This window comes from Penicillium lagena (assembly GCF_028827675.1).
Source record: "Penicillium lagena strain IBT 129212 chromosome Unknown utg000003l_segment0_segment0, whole genome shotgun sequence".
Lineage (NCBI taxonomy): Eukaryota > Fungi > Ascomycota > Eurotiomycetes > Eurotiales > Aspergillaceae > Penicillium > Penicillium lagena.
The window spans coordinates 1,516,611-1,535,921 of record NW_026623224.1 but is presented as its reverse complement, the minus strand read 5'-3'; the positions used below and the strand labels follow the sequence as shown (position 1 = coordinate 1,535,921).

Genomic DNA, 19,311 nt, shown 5'->3' with positions numbered 1-19,311 from the left:
GCGGTAATGACGCAGATACTCCGCAGGAACCCAGATAAAAACTCCTAGATTCGTATCTCTCTGCTTTCTTGATTTCAGGGGGATATTAAAGAAAGAAAATGTATACGACGGTCAGTGACTCTTCAAAGCCACGATATGTGCAGAAAATGAAAAACAGAACAATAATAAGCAATACTTCGCGAAAGATCTTTAGGCAGCTGCGCTTGAGGGTTTGGGATATAGCTTGCATTCAAAATCGACGAGCCTGTAGGAATGCTATTTGAAATGGGCAATCTGCGCATCTAGATATGCGTGCAATGTAGTCTTGCTGTGAGGGTTACACGCAACGCTTTTACGGTTAACTGATAGGCCTCAATGAATTCACTGTGATATAACTAGATACATAAGAACTACATAAGTCATTATTAAAACAATAAGGTTCATCGGGCTGAGAAGAGGCCGTGTCCGATCGATGACTTCATGATCGCTTCCCGGGGCTGTCCGCGATCCAGCGGGTCATCGATTGTCCCCCAAACCAAACAATGGCAATTCAAGAAATACGACCTAGGTAGTTCATGATTGGGCATCGGTATGCTTTTATCCCGATCATTGGCTTGCCGGCTGGCCCTTGATCCGATCGCCGCGCGTTTTGTACTGCATAAAGGAGGTCGGCCGATTTGAGACCGAGGCCGCAAATGCACCCATGGCTACTTGACGTAATTCGTATCGATATAATCTTCCTTAGAAATCACCTCTCCTATTTAACCAGATAGGTTCCCTGAATAAGCAAGGTGCCACAGTCTTTTGTCTGAACTCTTGTTCATGGTGGATACGGCATCTCTTGTATTACTTGAGACACAGCATTCGAAATAACACTTGCGCGAATAGCTTTCATGGAGGAAGGCAATTCCGTTGACAAGGATGCGCGCGCTCCTCCTCGTGAGAATGTATATGTTTCGAGCAGTTCCTGCCAGCTTCCCGCTTCCAGTATTTCTTCCGACTCAGACGAGGAAGACAGTTTTGCCCCAGTTCGCAGTGCACCATCAGATGAGACTGACAAAACCACATCGGGATCATCACTGAGCAATGAAGAATTCGCTCACACAATATCCCAGCGACGGAGCTATGCCTCGGGTCACGAGGGAGCAGGAGATGATTGGGAGCAGATCGAACGGCTGATATCACGGATGTTCGGCCGCGAGCGGAAAGCAAATTCAGAGGAAGAAAAAACGCGGCATGTTGGCGTTGTCTGGAAGAATCTCACTGTTAGAGGGCTGGGTCTTGGAGCTACCCTCCAGCGGACGAACGGGGATATCTTTCTTGGCTTACCACGACTGATTAGGCGGTTGGTCACCCGGCGCGGAAAGGGCAACAGCGGTGGAAAGCCGCCTGTGCGAACAATTCTGGATGATTTTACAGTAGGATCGGTCTTACTAGCAAGCGAAAACGTTGGCACTGACTATCGTTGATAGGGCTGTGTTCGTCCCGGGGAAATGCTCCTTGTTCTAGGACGCCCCGGCTCAGGCTGTTCAACATTCTTGAAGGTCATTGGCAATCAGCGGTCTGGGTATGAAAGTATCGACGGCGATGTACGGTATGGTGGAGCGGATTCCGAAAAGATGGCGCGAAATTATCGTTCTGAAGGTAGGCCACCGTCTATCAAGTTATTTTAAGTGACTGATTCCTTTAGTTTTGTACAACCCCGAGGATGACCTTCACTACGCCACACTGTCTGTACATGACACTCTGCTCTTCGCTTTGAAGACTCGAACGCCAGACAAAGCATCTCGCATTTCAGGAGAGAGCCGAAAAGAATACCAGCAAACATTTCTTTCCGCAATTGCCAAACTGTTCTGGATTGAACATGCGTTGGGAACCAAAGTTGGCAACGAGCTTATCCGTGGAGTGTCCGGTGGAGAGAAGAAACGAGTCTCTATCGGAGAGGCAATGGTCACAAAAGCCAGTACTCAGTGCTGGGACAACTCAACCAGGGGCTTGGATGCAAGCACGGCTCTAGAATACGTTCAGAGCTTGAGAAGCCTGACAAACACCGCGAACGTCTCAACGCTGGTCGCTCTTTATCAAGCATCCGAGAATCTGTTCAATTTGTTTGACAAGGTCATCCTTATTGAAGACGGCAAGTGCGCTTTCTTTGGACGCTCCGAGGAAGCAAAAGCCTACTTTGAAGGGCTAGGTTTTCAATGTCCACCGCGATGGACAACCCCCGATTTCCTAACCTCCGTCAGTGACCCTCATGCTCGACGCGTTAGGGCTGGATGGGAAGATCGTATTCCTCGCTCAGCAGGGGAGTTTCAAGAGGCCTATCGCAAAAGTAACATCTGTCAAACTGCACTTGCGGATATCGAAAAATATGAAAGGGAGAATGAAGTCCAAGAACATGAGAGAGAGAGTGCCAGAAAGAAAGTGGCCAAGAAGAACTATACTGTTTCGTTTTATAAACAGGTCATGATTCTCACCCACCGGCAGTTTCTCATCATGTTTGGAGACAGGCAGTCATTAATCGGGAAATGGGCACTCCTTGTCTTCCAGGCCTTGATTATTGGTAGTCTGTTTTATAACCTACCGGATACAAGGTTAGTATATTATCCAAAAATTCAAGTATGCTTCATACTGATTGAAAACTTCCAGCTCTGGAGTCTTCACAAGAGGAGGTGTCATGTTTTTCATACTTCTATTCAATGCCCTCCTTGCTCTGGCCGAGCTCACGGCTACATTCGGGAGTCGGCCGATCTTAATGAAGCATAAAAGCTTGTATGTACCGTGATAACGGTCATGGACAAAATGGCTGATCGTCTTTAGTTCGTTCTACCGACCATCAGCATTCGCTCTTGCGCAGGTTGTGGTCGATGTCCCTTTGGTGTTCATTCAGGTTGTACTTTTTGATCTGATTGTATACTTGTATGTTGGATTTACTTGACTTTCATTCTCAAGCTGACAAGCGGTTACAGTATGGCAAACCTTGCTCGAACACCATCCCAGTTTTTTATCAACTTACTTTTCATATTCATTCTGACAATGACAATGTATTCTTTCTTCCGCTCACTTGGCGCCCTGTGTGCGTCACTTGATATTGGTAGGTGATATTAGAGAGTTATTTTAATGAAAAGAACTGACAAGTCAAAGCAACACGCCTTACTGGAGTTTCAATTCAGGCATTGATTGTATATACCGGTACGGGAGATATACATTGTCCACCAGCCACCCTAGCTGATCACTCGCAGGTTACCTGATTCCGCCGTGGAAGATGCACCCATGGCTAAAATGGCTTATCTGGATAAATCCCGTTCAGTATGCCTTTGAAGCATTGATGGCCAACGAATTTCACAACCTTGATATACGGTGTGAACCGCCATACATAGTTCCCGACGGACCCAATGCGTTGCCGTCTCATCAGAGTTGCGCTTTACAGGGGAGCACGCCGGACCAGACCACTGTGCGAGGTGCAGACTATATCAAAGCAGCCTATACATACTCGCGCTCTCATCTGTGGCGAAACTTTGGTATAATAATTGGGTGGTTTATTTTCTTTGTGGCTCTGACTATGCTGGGAATGGAGCTGCAGAAACCTAATAAAGGTGGGAGCTCTGTAACTGTGTTCAAGAGGGGTGAGGCACCGGAAGGGGTTGAAGTTGCCCTGGATCAGCCCGGATTGCACCACGATGAAGAATCAGGAGAGAAAGATGAGATAATTCCAAACGGCAAAGACGATGAGTCGAGTGACTTGAGCAAGAAAGTGCCGAAAATTGCAAAGAATACTGCTGTTTTCACATGGCAGAATGTCAACTATACCATCCCCTACAAAGGTGGGCAGAAACAGCTGTTGCAGAATGTTGAAGGCTATGTCAAGCCTGGCCGACTCACGGCGTTGATGGGAGCATCTGGAGCCGGGTACGTTCCCAGTGCCATAAGGAAGGTTGGAATTCTACTAATTAATCTAGAAAAACCACTCTTCTCAACGTACTAGCAGGAAGAATCAATTTTGGAGTTGTCTCTGGTGACTTTCTAGTCGATGGAAAGCAAGTTTACCTCAACTTAGAAAGAATCGACCCAAGCTAACAGCCACAGCCCCCTGCCCAAAAGCTTCCAGAGAGCCACAGGATTTGCCGAGCAAATGGACATCCACGAGCCAACGGCTACCGTGCGAGAGTCACTCCGATTCTCTGCTCTTTTACGACAGCCAAAGGAAGTCCCAATAAAAGAGAAGTATGACTATTGTGAAAAAGTGATTGATTTGCTAGAAATGAGATCAATCGCCGGAGCAACCGTCGGCACTACAGGCACTGGTCTGAATCAAGAACAGCGGAAGAGACTCACCATTGCAGTGGAATTGGCCAGCAAGCCAGAACTGCTTCTTTTCCTGGACGAACCGACCTCTGGTCTTGACTCTCTGGCTGCTTTTAACATTGTTCGATTTCTTCGACGACTCGCAGATGCCGGACAGGCAGTTCTTTGTACTGTGCATCAGCCATCGGCTGTTTTATTCGAGCAGTTCGACGATTTGCTTTTGTTAAAGAGTGGTGGGAGAGTTGTCTACAACGGCGAACTCGGGCATGACTCGAAAACCTTGATCAACTACTTCGAACACAATGGTGGCAAGAAATGTTCGCCGCGTGCGAATCCAGCCGAGGTTTGTTGCTATGCAATTTTTTTCCTCGCATCACTCTGACATTTAAACAGTACATGCTTGAAGTCATTGGTGCTGGCAATCCAGACTACAAAGGAAAGGATTGGGGAGATGTATGGGCCAACTCGTCCGAATCAACGCAGCTCTCCCGAGACCTCGAGGGCATAGTCAGCTCACGGCGCAACGTGCAGAACGATTCCATCAAGGATGACCGCGAATACGCAATGCCGGTCCATGTGCAGATTGTGGCAGTGACAAGACGTGCCTTTGTTGCCTACTGGAGGACACCCGACTACATCTTGGTACGATTTCTCAATGCTCGGTTGGGTTTATGGTCTTTCTAACCATTGATAAATAAAACAGGGCAAATTCATGCTCCACATCTTCACCGGCCTATTCAACACTTTCACCTTTTGGCATCTCGGTCACAGCTACATCGACATGCAGTCGCGGCTCTTCTCCGTCTTTATGACGCTGACCATCTCACCACCCTTGATCCAGCAGCTGCAGCCCCAGTTCCTGCATTTCCGGAATCTATACAAATCCCGTGAGTCAAATTCAAAGATCTACTCCTGGGTCGCATTTGTCGTGAGCGCCATCCTCCCAGAATTGCCCTACTCTATCGTCGCGGGCTCTATCTACTTCAACTGCTGGTACGTCACCACCTCCTCTGCTCTGGATCATCATTCAATCTAAAAAATATTTGGTAAATCAAGGTACTGGGGAATCTGGTTCCCACGCGACTCTTTCACATCTGGCTATGTCTGGATGCTCCTCATGCTTTTCGAAACATTCTACATCGGCTTCGGGCAATTCATCGCAGCCGCATCACCAAACGAGCTTTTCGCTTCCCTCCTCGTTCCGACCTTTTTCACTTTTGTTGTTGCATTCTGCGGCGTCGTCGTGCCGTTCGCGGCCCTGCCGCACTTCTGGCAGTCGTGGATGTACTGGCTCACGCCATTCCACTACCTGCTTGAAGGGTTTCTGGGAGTTGTAACCCACAACATTCCGGTTCGGTGTCTCCCGCGCGAGGAGGCGCGATTTAGTACCCCCTCTGGCATGTCGTGTCAGCAATATGCCGGTGCTTATGCTAACCAGTCTGGTGGATATGTGAGGGACATTGGGGGTGGGATGTGTGCTTTTTGTCAGTATTCGACCGGGGACCAGTTTGTAAGTCTTGCAGTGTTTTTTGCTCTATATGTGTGAGATTGGCAATGCTCATTCGCTGGGCTCCTTACAGGCTGCTAGCTTTAATGTCTTCTACTCGCACAAATGGCGTGACTATGTGAGTTTTCTTCCTCCACATACTTCCAAATTGGTCTGACAGGTATACGTATTAGGGTATTTTCTGGGGGTATGTGATCTTCAACTTCGCCCTTGTTTTCGCTTTGTCCTGGTTGTACCTTCATGGCGTAAGAGACATGAAGCGGCGGATTAGTGCTCGGCAGACGAGGAAGGGTGCAAACCCAGCTTGAATGGAGACGGTAATTAGTTAATTAGAACAGAATGCACAGAAGGATCTTCACTCCAAATAAACCCAAGTAAAGATAATACATCGCCAACATTGCGGACTTGCTTGCCTAGGTACTATACAGACCCTATCTAAATCCCACCCGGATACGAACTATATAATACGTCTGGCATCCAACTCCAAAATATACAATCAGTAAACCGTCACCGTCATCACCACATCACCAATGTTCCAGATCGGTTCCTTGAGAAGGCTGGGGTATGTGGGCTCTGGGCCATTTAGGGACGATGCCGAGTCCGAGAATTCAGTTTGCTTTGGGAAGATGGTAAATATAAAGTTGATTGGAATATAGGCTACTAAAATACAATTGGACTCATGATATATGCAATATGATGTCCATATATTAACCTGCCGATGTCTACGGGCGTGACGGCGGAGTCGGCGACGGCGCAGCAATGTTCGACAAAAGCGGAGTCGAAGAGCTCCACAGACCGGGAGGCCTATCCGTCCTCGTCGAAGGAGCAGGTAACCCGCCCACGCCTTCCACACTCGACTCTGGGGCCTGGGGACCATCATTCCCATTCATCAGCCGTGGACGCTTCGCCTGTGGCGGGCCTCCGCCGGCACTGCCTGCTGGGGGGCTGCGGGGATCAGTGTGAGAGTATGGCGAGGCGTAGTGCGTTGATGAGGTTGGTGTAGATGCCGCAGCTGGGTCGGGGCTCATGGTTGCGGCGGCGGAGGATTGTATGGGACGAAGGCGGTTTGGGTGAGATGAGGTATCTTCGCCAGGACGTGGGGGGCGCACATCGGGCGTTTGTCGGGATGCATTGTGGTGGTAGGAAGGCGGCTGGGTGGTGGTGGTGGTATGGTTTGGGTCTTGTTCATATGCAGTATTTGCGTATCCCACGCCGATCCGGCCCATACTCTTGTCGTGCATGACGACGCGCTTCCATTTTGTAACGACGCTGTCATAGTCCCACCGCGCCGCGTCCGCGCTCATCATTTGGCTTTCCTTCACGTCCAGTTCCCGGGCGACGTCCCGGGGCAAGGGGAGAGTGTCTGGAGGGAAAAGCGCAAACTCTCGGGGCCACTGGCAGGATCCAAGGCGCTCCACCTGCGCTCGAAGCTGATTTGCTTCCTGCTGGACGCGTGCGAGCTGCTCGTCGAGGGATTTGCGTTTCTCGGCTTCGCGAGCGAACGCGCGTGTCATTTCTAGTTGCCATGCGTCGCGGCGGGTGTCATGAGATAAGGAGGTCCAGTGGTTGAAGGCGAGGTCGAGCTGTCGGAAACTCATTTCTTCGTGTTGTTGGGCGCTGCGGTAGAGCAAGTTTGTCTCGGTGCCACTATTATTCGGGGCCCGTGCATGGGGCGTAGAGGCGGCATCTCCTGCCAGCTGGTCGCTTAGCCATTGAGAGATCTGAGAGCGGAGCGCTTGGCGGACGACTTCGAGGTGCTCGGCGCCCGGTTGTTCAAGAGGGAAAGATGAGGGCGAGGAAAAGGGATGTGACGCGAACAGGCTCGGTGGTGGGGGCAGGAGGTGGAGACAGAGGGAGGGAAAGGTCTGGGCTTGGATGTCGAACTCGAAGGGAGATGTACGAGGCCGGAGGCGAGATCTGGGACAGAGTAAGCTTTGCACTGTAGGGGTAAAAAGGGTACACACGTTGCCGCCTTAATGTTGTCCAACACTTCCCGCAGTGCCAGCTCCAGTGCCCTCATTGTATCCGGATCTTTGGCACTAGCGCCCCGACTGGCATAATCCGGCAACTGCATAGACCCCGTCCGCGACTGCGACGGGGCGAGACGCAGTCCCTCAGGCCCCCGACTCGGGTTTGGGATATCGTTGATGACGCCGGTAGCATGCCACGTCGGCGTGTTGAACATCATGCGCACGGGGGTATCGCGTGCTTTCGACCCGGACTCTCCCATTGCGTATAGGTCGGAGGAAGCCTTCTTCGTTGCGCGATCGGGGCTGTCGTGCTTCCCTGAGGAGGTACGGGCTTGCCGACGAGTGATGCCGCTCCGGATGCGCCGAATCTCCTCGACATCGTGGATCCCGTCGGGCTTCTTTTTGAAGAGGAACTGATCGAGGTGTCGTCCGAGTGACGAGGATGTGAATGCCTGTCCGCAGTACTGGCATTTGCGGTCCTTGGCGGACGGGTTCACGGTCTTGGATGCGGTCTGCGAATTTTCGTCGCCGATGACCGAGTCGTCGGGCGAGTTGACTGGGGGGTTTTCTTCCTTCATGGCGGGAAGGCAAGAGGGAGGTATAATTAGGGAAGGGAAGGTTGGGACAGCCCGAGAAGAACCCGGACGTGAAGGGCGGGTGTACTATGTTCGTAAGAGAGTGAAAGAAAGAACGAAAGTGAAGAGGAGGCGCCAAGCTTTGATGTGGAGAGACCCTGAACAGCGCCGAGTCGGGCCAGGATCGACCAGACAACGGTAATGAACTAGAGTAGGTACTACTAACGATCCTATCTACGACATATTTCACTCCCCAAATACTCGGCCAGCGTCAACATCTTCTCCTCCTGCAATCGCCTACCCAGCAACTGCACCGCCACGGGAGCTCCATGGTACGTATCGGCATCGTCTGCACGGACATCAGTCTATAGTTTCGTTGCCAGAGGGGTCCAAACTCACAGTCCCACTCGATATGCGGCCCTAGAGAAGTCTCTGGCGGTCGCGTATCTACCGCCTGGTCGGCCGAGGTGACTGGTATCACCACACTAGTATAGTCGAGAACATTCACGAAGCTCGAGTATCCTACACTATGGTAGTGGTGCGGAATCACCGCCGCATGAGGTGCTAGAGGGCTAACGACGCCGTCCACCGGGCGTCCGGTCCCCGTTAGCTCCGCGGTACTGTTCCAGTAGTCCATGTAGCGTTTCTGATACTCGCGTTTGGCAACGTTGAGTGCGGCAATCGCAGACGTAGTGAGTTCGGTACCATTTTCCTCCACGATGACCTGCGGCGGCTTGGGTTCGCCAGAGAGACCGAACTGATGGCGCATATCTGCGCCGCCATCCATGTTGAACGTCTTGCTCTGATTCAAGTCAGTTACGTCCCATTTGTTGGTCAGTCGAACTTACAGCCAGTTCGTGGAGCACGGCATGGGACGGCGGATCCCAGGAAATCACCTAATTCCAAGAATCGTCAGATGTGCCGAGTCGGTGGTGCAGGAACATACATACCTTGTGCCCTAGACGTTTTAATGTCTGTTCGACAATGCGCAACCCTCGTGCAACGGGCGGATGAATCCGGTCTATACCATTCCAATGCATCATAGCAAAGGCGAGCGTGGGCGACCCAGCTTGAGCCTGCTGGATCAAGTTACGCGTTTCCTCAACAATAGCATCCCGCCATGGCAGCTCCAAGACAAGAGGATCCTGATACCAAGGCTCCTGGCTAAGGACAGACTTGAACAACAAAGTCAAAGACCGCGCAGTAGTTGCCAGCGGGCCGATGACCGACAATATCGTATTCTGACCATCGAACGAGTTCGCTGCTCCCTGGTAAGGAATCCTCCCCGCAGAAGGCCGGATACCATACAGCCCATTGAACCCAGCGGGAATGCGCACACTGCCTCCAATATCGGTTCCAAAGCCAGCGGGCGATCCACGAAGGGCAATCAGCGCGCCCTCGCCGCCGGAGCTCCCACCGCAGGAGAGCAGCCGATTCTTCGGGTTCGTGGTGTAGCCGATGATGTGGTTGACGGTTTCGCCTGTCATCAGGGTTGCAGGCACACTAGTCTTGCAGTATAGCACAGCTCCGAGATTGCGCAATTCCCGCACCAGCTCGCTTTCCACTGTCCCGCGGCGGGGATCATCTCGCTTACCCTCGAAGGTGCCGATCCAGCCCACGTAGCCCATGGTGGTTTCGACACCCTTGACATGAAATTGGTCCTTCAGACTGACGGGGAGACCGTGTAAAGGTCCCACGGGGGACTGGTGCTTTGCAAAGTAGGCATCGAGTTTCCTCGCGCTTTCTATAGCAGCGTCGAAGAATATCTCGTGCAGACAGCTGACCAGTTGGTGAGCCAACGCAGCGCGATGACAAAAAGCCTCAGTGACTTCGACGGCAGACCAGCAGCCCGTGGTAGTCTGCGAGGTGATCTCAAATGCATCGGACTCGGTGATTTCAATCTCACGCGCACTAAGAAACTGCTGGATATAGGGGCCGGTGACATCGCGCAAATCCGCTGCGGAGGGGACGGGGTCTTTCAGTCTCCATTTCTTTGGGATTGCGTTGTAGATGGATTGGCGCTTTGTCTTGCCCTGGGCAAGCCAGTCTTCTATCGTCATGGTGTGTTGTAGCGATGAGGAACTCTTGGGGACGGTCAACCGGGTATTTATGGTCTTTCTTATCAGTCGTGGTGGTGCGAGATACGGAGAAGCGGGGTCGTTGGGGTCGTTGGAGATGCTTTTTTTCGGGTATTACCTCGGGCTTAGAACGTTCAATGAATCGTTATCATCTCGTATTTTGAGTAGGCTAGTGTGGCTGGGAAACGAGCGTGGCTCGACCATGTACCCAGTGTGCTGGCGTGCTTCACTGCGGGCCGGAACTAACAGGCGATCAACTCCCGTTTGATGGATCGGCTGGTCTCATGTTTATGCAGGAACCAAGCAATTGCGCGGGAGTCACCATTCAGGCTTTGTAGGCCTCGCCGTACGTATTTGCATCCTTGCGATTGGCATGATGGCTTCTGTTCTTCAAGCAAAGATTGTTAACAACTCATGCGATACTGTTTGTTGTCATCTGTCGCACATTCAGATTGATCCGTTTCCCTGCCATCCAGCCCCTCCACATCTGGTAGGGACTAGGAGCAGCGCCCGGCACATCTTCTCCGGAAGGCCACTCGGACAGCCATTTTGGACAGGTTTCCGGAAGGATCTTCGGCACTCCATGCCAAGCGAACCGCGACGTGCCATTCATATATACGGCATCGCCCGACCGCAGCCGAATAACCTCACAGTCATTCCCATCATCATGGCTCACCACGAACAACCCATCACATCCAAAACTGACACTGATCAATCCACTGTCACATTCCTCACTCACGTCGCGATGCACGCTGAGGGTATCTCCGGCCGAGTAGAGGTTCAGGATGGCTGCTTGGGCCTCAGTCTCCGGGAAGGCAGCCCGCAATAGCTTTGAGACATCTTCTGGGAACGGAGGAGGTGTTTCATTGGGGTACACTTTGGCTGTCCAATCGTATTGTCCGCCTAAAGTAACCCAGCGAAGCTTCTTCTCTAACATGTTTTGGACGGTGACGGGATGGTGGATCGTAGCATCCTTGGGATATAACAGTCGGGCCGGGTCATCGGCGAAGAAGGATTGCGATGAGTGTGATGTGATGCTGTTCTCAGAGCTTCCGGTATGTCCAGGATAAGTGACGTCGTAGTGCAGATGCAGATTGGTGCGATGTGCGGGATTGGACAGGTCTCGGTGGAGTAAGCGCGACAGCAACTCTGTTTGAACAGTGGGTGGGAATAACGAAGGGATCATCAGTAGGCCTGGGGATTGGTCAGGGTGTGGTTCTTGATTCTGTCAACAGTGGAGCGTGACGATGCTGACCAGAAACTGAACGGTGGGCAAAGACCGGGATATTTTCAGCTAACGGAGCATGTTCTTTGGTCAATTCATGGCGCCCTTGTACATAGTCATCAAATGCCAGTCGGACATCTTGGCTTGACATATACTGCGATAGCGTCAGTTCGTCGGGTAGCTGATCGGGATCGACTCGCTGCAGGTCGAGGATACCCGGGTCATGGTCAATCTCGTTCAGCGAGATCTTGGAATAGTGCTTGTATCGCTGGCGAATGGCTTCTGGGGGCCGATCATGGGCGTTAAGGCCTTTGATCTGAGCCATGGGGAGCTGCGAGCGAAAAGTAGATTTCTTGTCGAGGAACGAGAACGATAAAACACACTCACCGCCCAGGTAGCGCGGGGTGTTTTTGTTTGTTTTTTCCTCCCCACCGCGACAACAACACCAACACCAACAACATAACCAAATATTGGACTGGAGTCTGTGATACGCCCGAGTATTCTGTGGGTTGAGCCTATTATTCCTCCTCGTGCCCCTTGCGTCCCCAGATTCGTTCCCCTTGACCCCATCCCTCCATCTCCGTCAATTCGATCCCTGTGTCCGTACCCTAACTAACAGTCCGGGAGCCAGAACGGGTACGCAGTGCACCGACGCCATGGAGAACTATCAGAAGATTGAGAAAATCGGCGAAGGTACGTGTTTGCACGCGATAAATAAGCATAACACCCCAATGGTCCCAATCTCACGCGTCTTCGGTCCACAGGAACCTACGGGGTTGTCTACAAGGCCCGCGAACTCAACCATCCGAATCGAATTGTCGCCTTAAAAAAGATCCGACTGGAGGCTGAAGATGAGGGTGTCCCTAGCACGGCGATCCGCGAGATCTCCCTCCTCAAGGAAATGCAGGATCCCAATATCGTCCAGCTGTTTAACATCGTTCACGCCGATGGCCACAAACTATACCTCGTCTTCGAGTATCTGGATCTCGATCTCAAGAAATACATGGAGGCATTGCCGGTCAGTGAAGGTGGTCGGGGGAAGGCACTCCCGGATGGATCAATGATGGGTGCAAATCTGGGCCTGGGCGATGCTATGGTCAAGAAGTTCATGGCCCAGCTTGTGGAGGGCATTCGCTATTGTCACAGCCACCGTATCCTGCACCGCGATCTGAAACCCCAGAACTTGCTCATCGACCGTGACGGGAACCTGAAGCTTGCTGATTTTGGGCTGGCAAGGGCGTTCGGTGTGCCTTTGCGGACTTATACTCACGAGGTGAGACATACGCTTTATTTTTTATGTCAGAGGAAACTGACCCGATCTACAGGTCGTGACGCTGTGGTACCGCTCTCCAGAAATTCTCCTAGGTGGCCGTCAGTACTCCACGGGCGTGGACATGTGGTCCGTCGGAGCCATCTTTGCAGAGATGTGCACCCGCAAGCCGCTGTTCCCCGGCGACTCTGAAATTGATGAGATTTTCAAGATCTTCCGGTATGCTCTGTTCCTCTTAATCAAGTGAAATTGCTAACACGTTTGTCTCACAGCGTCCTCGGCACCCCTGACGAAGACAATTGGCCCGGTGTGACCTCCTTCCCAGACTTCAAGGCCACCTTCCCGAAGTGGAAGCGCCCCGACACAGTCCTGGTCCCAGGGCTCGAAGAAGCCGGCGTTCAACTGCTGGAAGCCCTTCTCGAATTTGATCCCGCGCACCGGCTGTCGGCCAAGCAGGCCTGCATGCATCCTTACTTCCGGAACGGCAGCTCGTACTACTCGGGACGCACCACCACGCGGAACGGATATCACTAAGGCTTTAGTTTTTCTTATGTTTCCAGTGATGTTTATCGTGTAATCTTATTCATTCACTCACCTCCGGGAGAGAGACCAGCAGCACCGGTGTTTCGGTAGCTCTCCTCCCGCGGGGCAATGTTCTGCGTGTGATGTATCCGGCGTTCAATGGGATGGGATAGGGAGTGGTCGGGGCAGGAGGACTTCTGGGGGTTCTAAGAAAGCGTGCTTTAGTTCAATCCAGGCGTACATACCCCCTTCAGCTGGCGCTGCGTCGACTAGTTTTGCGTATGCCCTAATTATTGTGCCGTGGATAGAACCCACAGTCTCACCCGGGTCCTTGACCTCGGGCCTTTCTGATGACTACATTAATCTAACGCATTGCAACGAATGATACCAGGGCGTTATCTGCCCAGACCCCAATGACGAACCCGGGTGCAAATGCGAGCACGCACCTCGTGTCCGTGTCCGAGCTGAAAAGGGGCGCCCCACCGGGCACAAAAACAAGTTTAAGATATAGATGAACAGACTCGACTATGTATGTATGACTATTATTGGTAAAACTGGAGATCGCCCTGAGACACATTAAGGCTGAGTCAATGATTCTGCAAGACTCACAGCATCCGTCCCTGGGGCCAAAACACAGGAACGGCCAGGTCAATGGCTGAGGCCGTGGGGGCTGCGGCAGCGGGGGTTCCGGTTGGATGTTCATTCGCCGGCCCTAATGCTCTAACTAATGCAGCCTTACGGTGTGCGTTGAGAGCGGCTGATGGTGGCCGTGCATTATTCAACTTAGTTAATTCACTTAAAGTGCGGATGGGGCGCCTGTTGGTTTGTGTTGTTGTTATTTCCGTTCGATCAACCGAGCTAACTTGGCAGGTGGTCAGTGCGAATATAAGAAAAGGGAATAGCTTCCTCGTTTCTTCCCCACTACGCTCCGATCCCAAGTGCTGGACGTATTCCGGTAAGAAGATCGCGCAAAGAAACACCAAGACCAACAATCGTCAGCTGGTCTTGTTCTCCAAGACCGCCACGATGGACTTCAACGACGAACTAGAAGGCACAGGATACGGTCGACCAGCCTCATCGCGCTCAAACAGCCGACCACCTCAGCGAGCACGGTTCCAAGCGCCGCAGGAAACCGTCAAGCAGTTCTGGGAACAGTTCAACACCAAGTACCCAGGCCGGGTGTACACGGTGCTGCCGGACAACCCGTATGCGCGGACGCGGGCGCAGAATGTGCCCACCGGGGTGATCAGGGGCCAGGAGGCCGTGAAGTCGTATGAGCAGGCGCGGCGCGAGTGCGTGCGGTCTGTCGAGCGGATTGTCAAGGAGTGCGAGCGGCTGAATCAGAAATATACGGATCCGCATTTTGATATCGAGGTTGATCTTAAGTCCGGGAGGAGGAATTATCTTGATGGGCTGGGGAAGAAGAATGATGCTATGAGGCCACGGGGCGTTAAGCGGGTGACGGTTTGTGAAATGGTGTTTCTTGTGCTAAGGAATGGCGATGCTGACTGACGTGTGTCCAGGAAATTTTTGAAAATCCGCGGTTTTATGTCAATGGGCCCACGGCGTCGGATGTGCGACAGGGCCGCGACGGGGACTGCTGGGTTATGGCGGCGCTGTGTACCCTGGGCAACAAAGAGGGTCTGATTGAGAACATTTGCGTCGCAAGAAATGAGAACGTTGGCATCTATGGTTTTGTGTTTTACCGCGGTGAGTATTTGCGGGAATCCTCGACATGAATGTAAGATCTGAGTCTGGTATGATAGATGGCGAGTGGCAGCAGTGCATCGTGGACGACAAATTATATCTGCGAGCAGCCGACTATGACGAATCGATGGATGAAAGACCAATCTGGGATGATATCAACCGCACCGATACGGAAGAGGAATATCGGCGCGCCTGGCAGACAGGCTCTCGGGCCCTGTACTTTGCGCAATGCGTGGATGAGAATGAGACCTGGCTGCCGCTTCTTGAGAAGGCGTTTGCAAAGGCCCACGGGGATTACTCCGCCATTGAGGGCGGGTTTGTCGGCGAAGCCATTGAAGACCTGACGGGCGGAGTCACATCGGAGATTCTGCCGAGCAACATCCTGGATAAGGAGCGCTTCTGGAATGAAGAGCTCATGAAGGTCAATAAGGAGTTTCTGTTTGGGTGTGGCACGGGCTTCTTTTCCAATTGGTTGGATCCCAAGTATCGTGGTCCTCCGCGGGACCGAAAGGGTATTGAGACGAATCACTCTTATTCGATCATGGAGGCACGAGAGGTAGAAGGGCATCGTCTTCTTCGACTCAGGTACGTGCTGACATGGTCAGGATGCAAGAAGCATGGTACTTACATAGTCCAGGAACCCGTGGGGGAAGAAGGAATGGCATGGTGCATGGGGTGATGGATCTGAGCAGTGGACGCCCGAGTGGATGAAGCTGCTTGGTCACAAATTTGGCAATGACGGGGTACGAATCCCGAATTCTAGAAATTGGTTCATGTGCTGACGTGGAGACAGTTCTTCTGGATCTCCTATAATGACCTCCTCAAGAAATATCAGCACCTGGACCGTACCCGCCTGTTTGGGACAGAATGGACTATCACGCAGCAGTGGACCACCTTGAATGTCCCATGGTCTGCCGACTATCATAGCACAAAGTTCAGACTCGATGTGACCACAGGTGGACCGGTGGTCATCGTCCTATCGCAGGTTCGTCCCAATTGATTGGAGATTCAAGATCCGCTGCTGACAGCCACAGCTTGACTCGCGATATTTCAGGGGCCTTGCGGGCGAGTATGATTTCATGCTGAAATTCCGTCTTCAGCGAGACGGAGAAGAAGACTACATGGTGCGCAGCCACAGTAGCCAATTCATGAGCCGGTCCGTCAACGCCGAGATCGACCTCGAACCAGGCCGGTACCATGTGCTCATGAAAATTACGGCGTTCCGACACGACGACCTCGAATCGACAGAGGAGATCCTTCGCCGCATGGCATCGACCCGGCGCGAAAAACTAGTGCAGATCGGACTCTCGTATGATCTCGCGCACGCCAAGGGCCTGATCGCTGATACAGAGCAAGAAAAGCGGGACAACGCGGCCCGCAAAGCAGCCGAAAGAAAGAGACTAGCTGCTGAAACCAAGAAGCGGCTTCAGAAGGAGTGGATTCGTGAGCAGAAGATGGCTGCGCGTCAACAACGCATGGCTGCCCGACGCTCTGGGCTTGCAGCAGCAGGAAGCGGAGGCCGTCTCGGCCGCAGTCCCGAGCGCATGCCTGAGCAGATTCTAAATGATGGCCCGGTTCATCAATCTCCTACGGATGCTGCGAGCATCTCGAGTGATGGCAGTGACCGGCGGGTATCAATAACAGCCGGTGGGTCGGTCCCGACTATCCAGCTCAATGGCTCGCATACTCGCCGCTATGTGCGACGCATGACAGAAACATCTCCGCGGCCAAGTCTCGATACTCGCTTTGCAATGGATGGACTGGATCCCAGTGATTTGGAGTTGTTGGAGGGGTTCGAGTTCGACACTGATCTCGATATGCCGCCTGAAGGCATAGCGTATCCGAAGAGCCCGCGTCCATCCCCAGGTCCGGATCTAGACGAGAACGCGGCTGATCCGTGGAACGCTGTGTGCGTCGTTGGCCTGCGAGTGTACTCGCAGGACCCGCAACTGAGCCTCGAGGTTATACATCCGTCGCCGGAGGATGATATGGAGGCGCCTCTCGATCGTGATGATCCTGCTGCTGCTTCGGCGACAACGGAGAAGCACTTGTGGAGTAGTCGCGTCACTGGGCGAATGTGAGATAGGTTTTGTTAAACGGGATGTATACGATAACAAATTGGCATTATTTAGTCTTCGCATATCTATAGCGTGTAGTTATCATCTGTTCAAAATGAAATTGGATCTTGCATATAGCAATTGATATCAATCCTGACCAGTTTCGTTAGTGCTTCTCTGCAGAATATATTTTGTTAGGGAACGCCAAGTCCCGTGACTAGTATCGGAACATCCTTGGCCACGCGATATCAACTCTCCTCTAACAATCAAAATATCAAATTACGTCCCCGAGTGGCGCTATGCGCCTCTTGGCTTCATCTACCTGCCAAATCGCGTTGTGCTTTCGTCTGCGCAGGGTAGCTGGCTGTCATCGCATCGCTCGTCAGGGGACGCGTCCATTCTCGACCCCCCTGTCTCGCCGCATTGCAGCGATGAAACAATTTCAATTCCTGTGGGGAACAATGGATGTATATCTCTCATGTAGGTGTATTCCAGGGGTTTCAATGTTAGATACTTCATTGCTAACCCATCCGCAGTGTAACCCGACCACTCGGCCAAAGCCCGCCCAAACAGGAACAGCCTTCTCAAGGCCCAAATGTAATCCTCTACCTGCCGCCAGGACCTCTGTTCCAAGATTCTGGGGACAGATCAACCCGCTTCGATCTTTTTGCGAGGTTTAAACGCCACCAAGCCCAAGAGAATGGGTCTCCAAATTCTACTAGTCCATCACCGCAACATGTGCTGGCCTCTCTGACCTCTGCGACGGTTGTCACCGTCAATTACCGCCTCGGTACTATGGAACCTTTGGATAATTCAAGCAAAGCAGCCAAGCTCGAACAAAATGCCGACAATTTACAAAAGTCCATTACCAATGATCAACTGATCGACAAATCCAGCTTTTATCAGTACCCAACGCCCGTACACGACACGCTCGCCGGGTTTGACTGGATTCGAAACAACCTTCAGCCAGAACAGCTCGGAGTATTTGGGACGCACGTCGGTGGCTCGTTGGCCCTCATGCTAGCTCTCACAGAGGCACAGTTAGTGCGAGCCGTCACCGCTCTAGAGCCTGTTTGCGACTGGCCGGGATTAGACGAATACTGTATTAGTGAGGATAGTCCGGAAACACAACCCAAATCCAGCACAGATGAAAGCACTGGCTCTGACTCATTTTCGCTTACGAGCGCCATGAAACAAAAGCGACCATCCAAGAGGAAAGGCTTCCGGGGAGCAGTGGCTCCCCCGGATCTAGTCCCCCTCCTGGACGCACGCGAGCAGTTCTTTGCAAGGCCAGAGAAGTATTTTGACGCCTTTGCCTCTCCAGTTCTCTTCCTCCGCTCCGCAGGGCGAGATGTTCCCCGCGCATTCCCACAGTATCTCACAGGACCGGAGTACCCGATCCCAACGATCAAAAGCGCTGCCAAACCTATCCCGGCAGAGAATTACTCCGCACTCAACGGATCTCTTTGGGATAGAGATGTCTATCCGGATGTAGACATTGGATCAGAAGACAGCGACATTTCGGAAACGTCCAGCGGCCCTGTCATCCGCCGTCGGAAAGCGATGTCCCGCTGGCCGCCCTACGGATTGGACTACGGACTCAGCGGATCGGCATTGTCTGGCCCGTCGCACGGCATTGGACGCCTGCAGATGACTCTGCCGTGGGTTCGGATCTTCCTGCCAGATGGTAGTCTCTCATCGCTGGTATCGCTTCATAATAGCCGACGAACAAAAACTAAAGAGACCGAGACAGAGGTCACGATCCTTGCGCGACAGGCTGAGGAGATGGTCTCCGTTATGCAACGGGCTTGCTTCTGGGGCCAGGAGAAAGGGGTTGGTGAGCGGCGGGTGACCCTATCAGCAGTCCCTATCAGTGATGCCGATGGTACTGTTGAGCTGGATGAGGTGGGAATTTGGCTGAAAGATGCACTTGATGGGTCGATGGAAAAATAGCTATAAGACCAATAATGTTAAAAATGGCTCTTTCTTAACTTTTCGATGTGGCTCTGGATATTGGAGCCACATTCAACCCACAATCACCTTCAAGTATCACATTAAGAGAAGGAATTCAGGGACATGAATAATTCAATCCAATATTCATTGCGTATACTTCACG

The 19,311-nt window shown here is 52.2% G+C and overlaps 8 protein-coding genes across 8 annotated transcripts; 5 read left to right on the top strand and 3 right to left on the bottom strand.

Annotated features, from left to right (window-relative positions):
- Positions 1 to 872: 872 nt before the first annotated feature.
- On the top strand, positions 873 to 6,099 carry N7510_005777 (putative ABC transporter; the record flags this gene model as incomplete). Its single annotated transcript, XM_056977703.1, has 14 exons — positions 873 to 1,397; positions 1,452 to 1,623; positions 1,670 to 2,573; positions 2,629 to 2,751; positions 2,800 to 2,898; positions 2,949 to 3,073; positions 3,124 to 3,171; positions 3,222 to 3,888; positions 4,066 to 4,627; positions 4,678 to 4,926; positions 4,988 to 5,277; positions 5,341 to 5,794; positions 5,865 to 5,909; positions 5,965 to 6,099. 14 exons carry the CDS (start codon positions 873 to 875, stop codon positions 6,097 to 6,099), a joined length of 4,398 nt encoding a protein of 1,465 aa, XP_056833735.1.
- A 414-nt stretch (positions 6,100 to 6,513) lies between these two features.
- On the bottom strand, positions 6,514 to 8,339 carry N7510_005776 (uncharacterized protein; the record flags this gene model as incomplete). Its single annotated transcript, XM_056977702.1, has 2 exons — positions 6,514 to 7,708; positions 7,756 to 8,339. The coding sequence occupies 2 exons, from the start codon at positions 8,337 to 8,339 to the stop codon at positions 6,514 to 6,516; spliced, it is 1,779 nt and encodes a 592-aa protein (XP_056833734.1).
- A 227-nt stretch (positions 8,340 to 8,566) lies between these two features.
- gmdA (putative general amidase GmdA) lies at positions 8,567 to 10,396 on the bottom strand (the record flags this gene model as incomplete). Its single annotated transcript, XM_056977701.1, has 4 exons — positions 8,567 to 8,685; positions 8,736 to 9,138; positions 9,185 to 9,232; positions 9,287 to 10,396. The coding sequence occupies 4 exons, from the start codon at positions 10,394 to 10,396 to the stop codon at positions 8,567 to 8,569; spliced, it is 1,680 nt and encodes a 559-aa protein (XP_056833733.1).
- A 430-nt stretch (positions 10,397 to 10,826) lies between these two features.
- alkB (oxidoreductase, 2OG-Fe(II) oxygenase family) lies at positions 10,827 to 11,964 on the bottom strand (the record flags this gene model as incomplete). The annotated part of the gene is made up of 2 exons (XM_056977700.1): positions 10,827 to 11,608; positions 11,670 to 11,964. The coding sequence occupies 2 exons, from the start codon at positions 11,962 to 11,964 to the stop codon at positions 10,827 to 10,829; spliced, it is 1,077 nt and encodes a 358-aa protein (XP_056833732.1).
- Positions 11,965 to 12,271: 307 nt separating this feature from the next.
- On the top strand, positions 12,272 to 13,443 carry nimX (cyclin-dependent serine/threonine-protein kinase CDC28; the record flags this gene model as incomplete). The annotated part of the gene is made up of 4 exons (XM_056977699.1): positions 12,272 to 12,332; positions 12,404 to 12,912; positions 12,965 to 13,128; positions 13,182 to 13,443. Coding segments are annotated over 4 exons (996 nt in total), but the record flags the coding sequence as incomplete, so codon positions are not given.
- A 1,014-nt stretch (positions 13,444 to 14,457) lies between these two features.
- Positions 14,458 to 14,943, top strand: N7510_005772 (uncharacterized protein; the record flags this gene model as incomplete). The annotated part of the gene is made up of 1 exon (XM_056977698.1): positions 14,458 to 14,943. The coding sequence occupies one exon, from the start codon at positions 14,458 to 14,460 to the stop codon at positions 14,941 to 14,943; it is 486 nt and encodes a 161-aa protein (XP_056833730.1).
- Positions 14,944 to 15,166: 223 nt separating this feature from the next.
- Positions 15,167 to 17,219, top strand: N7510_005771 (uncharacterized protein; the record flags this gene model as incomplete). The annotated part of the gene is made up of 4 exons (XM_056977697.1): positions 15,167 to 15,723; positions 15,776 to 15,881; positions 15,932 to 16,123; positions 16,173 to 17,219. 4 exons carry the CDS (start codon positions 15,167 to 15,169, stop codon positions 17,217 to 17,219), a joined length of 1,902 nt encoding a protein of 633 aa, XP_056833729.1.
- A 771-nt stretch (positions 17,220 to 17,990) lies between these two features.
- Positions 17,991 to 19,148, top strand: N7510_005770 (uncharacterized protein; the record flags this gene model as incomplete). The annotated part of the gene is made up of 1 exon (XM_056977696.1): positions 17,991 to 19,148. One exon carries the CDS (start codon positions 17,991 to 17,993, stop codon positions 19,146 to 19,148), a length of 1,158 nt encoding a protein of 385 aa, XP_056833728.1.
- Between the last annotated feature and the right edge of the window lie 163 nt (positions 19,149 to 19,311).